At 61.9% G+C, this 8,545-nt stretch overlaps 1 protein-coding gene across 1 annotated transcript in view; it reads right to left on the reverse strand.

Annotated features, from left to right (window-relative positions):
- FLII (flightless I homolog (Drosophila)) overlaps window positions 1–8,408 on the reverse strand; it is a 9,987-nt gene extending 1,579 nt beyond the window's left edge. Inside the window, 30 exon segments of the mRNA XM_009888548.1 lie at window positions 3–82; window positions 271–336; window positions 447–552; window positions 715–821; window positions 926–1,054; window positions 1,146–1,206; window positions 1,335–1,489; window positions 1,693–1,918; window positions 2,031–2,170; window positions 2,263–2,451; window positions 2,602–2,793; window positions 3,011–3,115; window positions 3,199–3,370; window positions 3,438–3,521; window positions 3,765–3,839; window positions 3,919–4,001; window positions 4,076–4,108; window positions 4,110–4,169; window positions 4,251–4,463; window positions 4,581–4,714; window positions 4,841–4,988; window positions 5,288–5,372; window positions 5,512–5,669; window positions 5,753–5,928; window positions 6,033–6,136; window positions 6,242–6,403; window positions 6,563–6,648; window positions 6,850–6,930; window positions 7,103–7,174; window positions 8,355–8,408. Of these exon segments, the coding sequence (XP_009886850.1) occupies window positions 3–82; window positions 271–336; window positions 447–552; window positions 715–821; window positions 926–1,054; window positions 1,146–1,206; window positions 1,335–1,489; window positions 1,693–1,918; window positions 2,031–2,170; window positions 2,263–2,451; window positions 2,602–2,793; window positions 3,011–3,115; window positions 3,199–3,370; window positions 3,438–3,521; window positions 3,765–3,839; window positions 3,919–4,001; window positions 4,076–4,108; window positions 4,110–4,169; window positions 4,251–4,463; window positions 4,581–4,714; window positions 4,841–4,988; window positions 5,288–5,372; window positions 5,512–5,669; window positions 5,753–5,928; window positions 6,033–6,136; window positions 6,242–6,403; window positions 6,563–6,648; window positions 6,850–6,930; window positions 7,103–7,174; window positions 8,355–8,408 (3,536 nt within the window).
- Between the last annotated feature and the right edge of the window lie 137 nt (window positions 8,409–8,545).

The following is an 8,545-nucleotide window of genomic DNA, read 5'->3' on the forward strand; positions in this document are numbered from 1 at the left end:
GCCAGGGCTCGTTGCCTTTCCGCACCAGCCGGAGCTTGCGGGGATGCGTGGGGTCCTTGGAGCGCATGTGCTGGATGTAAACCTGGAGCAGAGCACAGCCATGAAGGTCCCCAGCTCTTACCCACCTCCAGGACTGGCATTGCCCAGCCCGGGGCAGGGGGGCTGCTGGGAGCTCCGCACCACCATGCACGGGGCAGGATCGGGGCCCCGAGGGGAGATGGAGATGCCCAAATCCTCCCCTTCCAGCAGAAAGCAGGAGGGAGGCCCTACCTGGCATGCCTTGAGGCTCAGCTTGATCTCCACCTGGCTGGTCTGGGTGCCCACCCACATGTAGACCTGTGGGAAGGACGTGCAGCGGGCTCAGCTGATGGAGCCACTGGCAAATCCAGCCCCTGCCACGCTGCCCCCACACCCAGACACAGGACAGCCTCCCGCCCTCGGCTCACCTCCCGCCCGTTATCCAGCAGCATGATGTCATCGTCGGCCAGATCATCCTGGCAGAAATCAGAGCACTTCTCCGACACTGAAAAATAGCCCTTCTCGTTGGAGCACCTGCGGGGACATCAAGAAGGGGACTGCATCAAAGACATGAGTGTGTTAGGACTCAGCTCGTGCAGAAGGATGGGACATGATGGAGCAGCTCTGTTTCAGCTAGCTGATGCCCAGGGCTGGACAGAGAGTTGGGAGAAAGGCTTTGCTCATCGTGGGGCCTACCTGAAGAGCCGGGAGTGCTTCATGTAGTCAGCGTCTTCATCGTAGGGCTTCTGGCTCCCGATGCCCACCCAGAAGAAGTTTTCAGGCTCTTCTCCCTCGTTGATCACCTGCGAGGCCAGGGACAGGGCTAAGCGTGACCATCCTCTGCTCTGGTGGTACCTGCCACCCAGGTAAGCAAGCACCGAGCCCTGCTGTGCCCCCACCTACTCACCTGCTTGCTGTAGGAGTCATCAAACATGTGGTTCATGATGTCCTCGGCCAACTTGGCCTCGTCAGGGTCAGCTGCCCGGCCCACCCAGGTGTAGACAATGCCCTGGTTGTCCGTGCTCTCAAAGGGCACCTGTGGGGGAGTGCAGAGAATCAGGGGTGCCCAAGCAGTGAGGGGGTTAAGTGGCCGAGCATCCCTGAGGATGCTCAGCTGTGAGCACTACCTTGAGGATGAAGCAAAACTCGGAGTTGAGCAGACCAGCATCTGTGTTGATCTGGATACACCTAGAAAAGAAGCCCAAGAGGCACAGTCAGCAAGAGATGAGGCGCTTGTGCCCACTGGCACGTACCCTGCCAGGAGCCCAGCACCCATGGGTGCTGCCTGACCCAGAGCACGCGGCGAGAGGGCTGACCTGGTGCAGAGGGCCCCACCGTTGGTGCGGATGTGGTAGAGGCTGGGCTGGGGTGGGCTGACCCTCTCCTTCCGCTTGCCCCGGTGAATGACAAACCTCCTCTTGAAGTGCGAGAGGAACTTGGGATTCTCCTGCTGTTGGGTCATGCGCACGACCTAGCCAGGGGTGGGTGTCAGCAGGACCATGGGGACACCCCAAACCCAACTCCAAGCCCCAGCTGCCCCCCCAACCCCGCCAGCCCCCCATCTCTGCTGCTATCCCCTGCCCTTAGCCTGGGGGGCAGAGAGGGGATGGGGGAGAAGTGAGGCAAAGCTGGGGGACCCCTGTGTCACCCCCCAGGAGCACGCAGCGGAGTCACCTCCAGCTTGCCAGGGAAGAGACTCTCAAACTTCTTCTGGAGGCTGAAGGTGAAGGTGAGCCAGCCCATGTTGGAGGCCTCCCGGCCCTGCCAGAAGTAGACGATGCACTGGAAGTCTTCCTCGGGCTGCTTCTCCTCCTCTTCTTCCTCACCATCCTCCTCCCCTTTGCCTTCACCCTTCTTCTTCTTCTCCTCCTCCTCTTCATACTCCACCGGCACCCAGTACCTGAGGAACAGGGGGGTTGATGTGAGGGATGGGGCAGGTTGGGGGTCTGGGCAGGGAGATGGGGGGATGAGGTGGTCCAGCAGCCCTGGAGAAGGGTCGAGGTGGGTGTCACCTGCAGAGGAAGACGTAGCAGTCGTGGGTGTGGAAGTGGCCAAACTCCTCCTCGGGCAGGCGAGCAAATTTTTTGCCCTCCAGCACGAAGCCCTCCATGCCGTCCAGGTCCTCGTTCCACTCCTCCATCAGCTGCTCTGCCTGCAGCCCCACACGATCCCTCAGCCAGTGGCCAGCCATCAGCACCCAGCGCAACGCCGGGGGGGGACACAGGGGACGGTCCCCAGCCCTACCTCGCTGAGGGGCATGGGGGGCTGGCGGGGCAGGAAGAGCGCCGTGAGGTCAGCCTTCATCTGATCCTTCTTCTCAGCATCCTTGCGGACCTTGCCGGCGAGGCCGCCCTCCTGCAGCACCGTCTCAGCGTTGCGGGTGTAATCCACGCGCAGGACATCGTCCCAGTTCTTGAACTTGGACTTGAACACCTAAACCAGGGAGCAGATAATGCATCCCGGACCACAGCACCCTCCCTGGCACCCAGCAGCCCATCTGAGGGATCTGTGACCCCGTTTCCCTTCCCGGCGCTGCTGCCCAGGGGGGTCCGTGCCCGTTCGCAGGCATGTGGGCTGCCCTACCTGGCACTCGGTGCCCTCCAGGTTCCTGGTGACCATGGCGTGCTTGGGCCGGTGCAACATGCTGCACAGCTCCTGGCTCAGCTTCAGCGCCGCCGCCCGCACCAGCCGCGGTGATTTCCTCCCGATCCAGATGAAGACGTCGGACCAGCAGTCCAGGATGTACACACTCTTGGTGTCCAGCAGGCTCTGCAGCTGAGGGCACCGCAGGGAAAAGGGGTCAGGCACTCGCTGGTTCTCCCGGCTGGCAAACGCTCTGCCCGTTCCCAAAAGACAGCTGGGAAGAGCAGAGCATCCCCCACCCGGGGCCCCGCTGGCTAAACCCGCCTTTCCCAGGGCACAGCTGGAGGCAGAGGGGGCACAAAACCCGTCTCACTGGTCAGACTGGGAGAACCTCCCCGCCCCATCCTACCAGGCGCATCTCTGGCATCAGATCAGCCTTCAGCCTCTTCTTGTGCTCCACCGAGAGCTTGTAGTTGATCTGGGGCAGCTCCAGGTAGCCCAGGCCCAGGCCAACCTGCAGAGGGGAAGGGGACATGGGTGAGGGGGGGCTGCAGGGCCCCGGCAGCACCGATAGCCCCACAGGCAGCAGCTCCACACCTTGTACAGCTTGGGCTTGTGGGGCTGAAAGTCATCGGGGACGCAGGGCCGGATCTCCTCAGGTTGCCCCCCCAGCGCCTCCCAGAAGTCAGGGGTCTCCTGGCCCTGGGTGAGCAGCGTGATCTCCGCCTTCCCCTTCCGCTCGTTCTTGTTGATCTTCTCAGCGAAGAGCCTGTGGTGGCAGCAGGTGAGACGGCAGGTTGGCTCCCTGCCCCCCCAGCCCCACCAACCAGCCCTACCTGGCCTTGGTGGTGCTGCTCAGCGTGGCCTGGCTCCCGCGCCACACAAAGAGGTTGAGGCCGTGGTCCAGGAGGAAGACGAACCTGGTGGATACAGAGGTGAGAAGACAGTCAGAAGAGAGCGGGGTGCGCCGAGCGTCCTTCTCACCCTGGGGGTCCTTGTGGAGCACAGCACCGCAGTGGGGTTTGGACCCACATCCTTGTAGAAAGCTGCTGGCACGGCCAATTTGCAGCCCAGAGCTGCAGCTATGATGTGTTGGGTGGACCCTGCCAGCACCCCGTCCCTCCGCAGGGCCCCTGTGTCCCCCAGCCGCTCCCCCTGCTCACCGGGGGTCCAGCGATGTCCCTTTCAGTGCCACCGGCTCCAGCTTAACGTTCTTCTTCCCGTAGACACGATACAGCCTGGGGGAGAGACAGCCACAGTGGGACGTGGGGCAACGCCTGCCCCACGTGTGCCCCCAGCCCCTGGCCCCAGCAGTACCTGGTGACGTATTGCGTGTCCTCGACGGTGAAGAAACCGCTGGCCGTGCCACCCTCAATGTAGGAGATATCATTGTCGAAGACCTGGGGGCAGGGAGGGCGTGAGGGTGGGAGAGGCAGGGCTGGGGGCTATGGGGGGGGCCTGGGGTTGGCCTCACCTGGAGGAATTCATCGCTCTCATCCCCCATCTCCCTCCTGTCCGATCCAGTAGTAGATCTCCCAGTTGAGGGAGCCGTTCTCATCCAGGAAGGTCTAGAGAAGGATGGGGTGTGAGATGGGGTGGCCGCGGTCCTGGGTTGGGGATGTGGGGGACCCTCAGTCCTCCCTGGGTACCTTGAGCACGATGTAGCAGTCGGCCTCGTAGAACTTGCCGTGGAAAGCCTCGTCCACCAGCGTGGGCACAAAGTTCTCGATCTGCCAGACGCAGAGGCCGGGCAGCTGCCCCACGTCCTCGCTGAAGAATTCCGAGTAGTCCAGCTGCGGCTTCTCCAGGCCCTGGTCCCAGCGGCGTGTCTTCAGGTCTGGTGCCTTTGCCTCCCCACTCTCCTGCAGGGATGGGGACAGGTCACTTAAGCTGGGGGCAACCGGGTCCCGGCTGGCACCTGGGGTGGGCCAGGGGCACCACGGTGCTGCTCAGGGCCCCTCTCCCACCACAGACCCTACCTCTATCTTCTTGTTCTTCTCCTGGGCCACGTCCGACATCCCCTTCAGCACCTGCTTGGCCTGGTCATCCTGGGCAGAGTCCTTGCGCCGCCGGAGCCGCATCTTGCGGGCCAGCGGGTCCTTGGTGCCGCTCCCTGGGGACACGGGGACGGGGTGAGAGGAAGCCAGGACACCCATGCCTTGCGTGGGGTACACCATGGGGCACGGCTCGTTTCCCCGCCTCTCCCAGGGGGCTGTCCCCTGAATCCCTGCATGTTTACCTGCTGCAGCGGCTGCAACGGTGGCCGGGGAGGCTCCGGCCAGGCGGAGCTGGTTCTGCAGGGAGAAGTCGATGTTGTACCACTCCGACGTCTGATCCACCGGCTTCGGAGGCATCACCAGGTTTGGGTTCTCGCGCACGTCCAGGATCTGCCGAGGAGGGGATGGGAAACCTCACTGCTCTGAAACACAGGCTCACAGGGACACTGAGGATGTGGGGTGGGACAGGAGGCCTCTGGAGCACCCTGGGCTTCGGTGAGGTGAGCGTATGTGGAGGGAGCCCCGAATCCACCGCCTGCCTGTGCTGAACCCTGTGCCAGACTGCATGTATTGGCCCCAACACCCCCTGTCCTCACCTTGCCCATCCCACCCTACAGCCCTGGGATCCCAGGGACACACTGGGGCTGTGGTGGACCCAGCCTGAGGCGGAGGGGATGTTGGGCTCTCACCTCCACGTCCGTCAGGAAGTGGATGGCCTCTGGCAGCGTCACCAGGCGGTTCTTGTTCAGCACCAGCTTCCTCAGCTTGGAGCACCTGTGGGACATGGACACACTGGTGAAGGCCCAGGCCAGGGACATGTCCTTCACAGACACTCAGAGACGCCCATATCACCACACAGCCTCCGTGTCCTCCCTCAAGGACAGAGCAGATGTAGCTGGGGGCTGTCCCCTACCTGCACAGGCTCTCAGGGATGAGCTCCAGGTTGTTGTTGGCCGCCATGAACTCCTCAAGGTTGGCGAGCTTGCCGATGCCCGAGGGGATCCCATCAAAGTCGAGGTTGTTAGAGTTCAAGTACATCTTCTTCAGCTTAGTCAACTTGCAGATGGCCGACTGGGGAAGGAGATGACAGCGTGAGGGAGAATCCAATGCCACAGAGGCAGAGGCAGGGACACCATGTACAGGCAGGGACATACAGGCAAGGAGGTGAGCTGGTTGCGGGACAGGTTGAGGGTCTCCAGCTGGGTCCACTGGTCGATGCAGAGGGACAGCTCCGTGATCTGGTTGCTGCTGAGATTGAGGCGCCGCAGGCTGCCCAGTGTGTAGAGGCACTCAGGGACACGACTGAGGTCATTGCAGGACAGGTCCACATCTGGAGCAAGACCACGGGGTGACGCCACCAGCCGGACCCACGCCAAGGCTGAGAGAGGCCCTGGAGGGCCCCATGCGGCGTGGGACTGGGTGTCCCGGCCCTACCTGCCAGGTTCACCAGGCCTTCGAGGCTAGTGGGCAGGTTGCTCTGTGTACGCTGGGTGTTCCTGAGGTGGAGGGTCTGCAGGGCCATCATTGCTGGGAGCTGCCTGTGGACCATGGAGAACCATGGGGCAGAGACAGCGTCAGGGCTGGAGCAGGCACCTGGCCCAGCCCCAGCATCACAAAATCCAGCCTGGAAAATGGGGTCTTACCGGAGCTGCGCGTGCAGGAGGGGGTTGTTGTTGAGGATGAGGGTCTGAAGGTGGACCAAGCGTCTCATCTGCGGCGGGAGGCTCTCCAGCTTGTTGTTGCTCAGGTCGAGGTAGAGCAGGTCTGTCAGGTTGATGAAGAGCTGGTTGGGGATGGTCTCAATGCTGTGGGGATATAGCAATCTTCAGGGTTGCCTGGGACATGCACCAGCCCTGGTTGTCCCTCGATGAGGGGCACAGTGCAGGACCCAGAGTGAAGAGGGGTGACAGATGGCCGTGGCCATGGCTAGAGGCAGGGAGATGGCTGCCCTGGCCTGGACCCACCTGTTGTGGCCAAGATTGAGGACCAGCATGTTCTTGGCGTTCTCCAGTTCCCGGGGACACTCGGTGAGCTGGTTGTAGCTCAGGTCCTGGGGCAAATGGGAGAGCAAAGCAAGCATCACCCTCTGCCCTACATCGAGCAACCACCACCCAAACCCAAGGACCCAACTCCCCCAGATGCTCCTCAGCCCCACCGTGTTCCCCAGGGAGCACAAGGAGCCACTGAGGTGCAGGAACAGGACCCAGGACTCGGAGCTGTCTCTCGCAGAAGCCAAGGACACTGCACGTACCAGCACCGAGAGGTCGTCCAGCTGGAAGATATCATCAGGGACTCCCGAGTTCTTCAGGCTGTTTGCACGAGCCACGATCGCCTTGAAAGAGAAGAGAGAGGCACGACTGCAGCCACTCACCGGCTCTACGCCTGCTGAGCCTCCCGGGGTGGCCAGGGACGATCTCTGTGTGCCCCCAGAGCCAGGGGCTGGCTGAGAGGTCCTTGGGGACACCAGCCCTGATGCAGGTGGAATGCACAAGGGGGACACTTACCCGGAGGCACGGCAGGCCGGAGAGCTCGCCGTGGAGCGTGGTGAGGCTGTTGTGACTCACGGAGAGGTGTTCCTGCAGGGAAGATCCAGGTAAGCCCCAGCGAGCAGAGAGAGGAGCCAGGGCTGTGTGGGGGCAGCCATCGGGCCTCTGCACTGACTTGGGGCTCCTCAATCCCAGGAGAGTGGGGGGCTCGCAGAGGCATGGCGTGAGTTCAGTCCCGACCCACATGAGGCTGCTGGGATGCCCCCAGTCTCAAACTGGGACCCCAGCGTGCTCATGCTGCCTCCGCACCCCTCGTTCCTTGGGGCAGACCTGTTTGAGACACCCCAGCCCTGCTGCAGGGTTCGGGGTGCTCTGGGCTGCTACGGAGTTCCTTTGTGGCAGTCCCATACAGCCCCCGAGAAACCAGACCCCAGTTCTTGGAAATGCTTCTCACTGGGTGGTCTGGAAACGTGCAGACGTGGGGACCCGCAGGGTAGGAGGAGGGCCCAGGGGAAGTTTTTGTTTTCCACTAGGCATCACCAGCCCGGCTGTTACCTGCTCAGGAAAATGAGGAACTGGCAGACTGTGGGCGAGATGCCAGGTTTTAAGTCTAGCCGTGGCCCCCGAGCATCTGTCAGGACTGGCAGGAGCGCGGCTCGGAACAGCACGGAGGGCTTCCCCGCTTGCTGCGCCTGAGCAGGGCGCAGGCAGCACAGCGACGACGACTTTTGGCAGCGTTTAAAGCGTCGCGTTTGGCTGACACCAATTTGACGATGTCCATAACATGCTGCAGGACACCGCCAAAGCAAAGTTCAGCCACGGACTCCACCAAGGGCCTGGGAGTGCACAAAACTTGAGCTGCCCAAAAAACAAAGCCAGGCAGCTGCCAGCTACTGCTCTCTATATCTTTTAGCAAGGGAGGAGGAAAAAAAAATAATCCCCAAAACCTTAGTCCTCCCTATACTAAACCTTCACCCTTCCCTTCTATTAAAGGACAGAGGATCCAAGCATGGTTTTTAGTCTGGTTTTCTAGGAAAACAAGGTGAAACCGAGTACAAATCTGTCTCAACCCCACTCCTAACAGCTCCTGCATCCAATTTCAACCACATGTTGTAGCTCAGCCCTATTATTAGATACCAGAACATCTGCCAAGGAGCCACAAGGCTGGCAGGCACCAGGCTCTCTGCACCGCCACGCAGTGCCCCTTCCAACCCCGCAGCCCCAGTAGGAGCCATTGAGCCCCATCCTCTGCCCAAAAAGTGCCGCTCACCAGCTTCTGGAGGGCAGCGAGCTCCTCGGGCAGGTAGCAGAGCCCAAGCCACATAGCAGAGGGAAGAGGATCTGGGGACCTCAGTCTGACCGACCCTGCGCGGTCAGGGGGAGGCCTGGGATCGCCCAGTGCTATGGGATTGGGACCTGGGGTCCAGGATTACCCAGTCCTATGGGACTGGAAGCTGGAGC

The sequence above is a fragment of the Charadrius vociferus genome, unplaced genomic scaffold (genome assembly GCF_000708025.1).
Source record: "Charadrius vociferus isolate BGI_N301 unplaced genomic scaffold, ASM70802v2 scaffold27, whole genome shotgun sequence".
NCBI classification, from domain to species: domain Eukaryota; kingdom Metazoa; phylum Chordata; class Aves; order Charadriiformes; family Charadriidae; genus Charadrius; species Charadrius vociferus.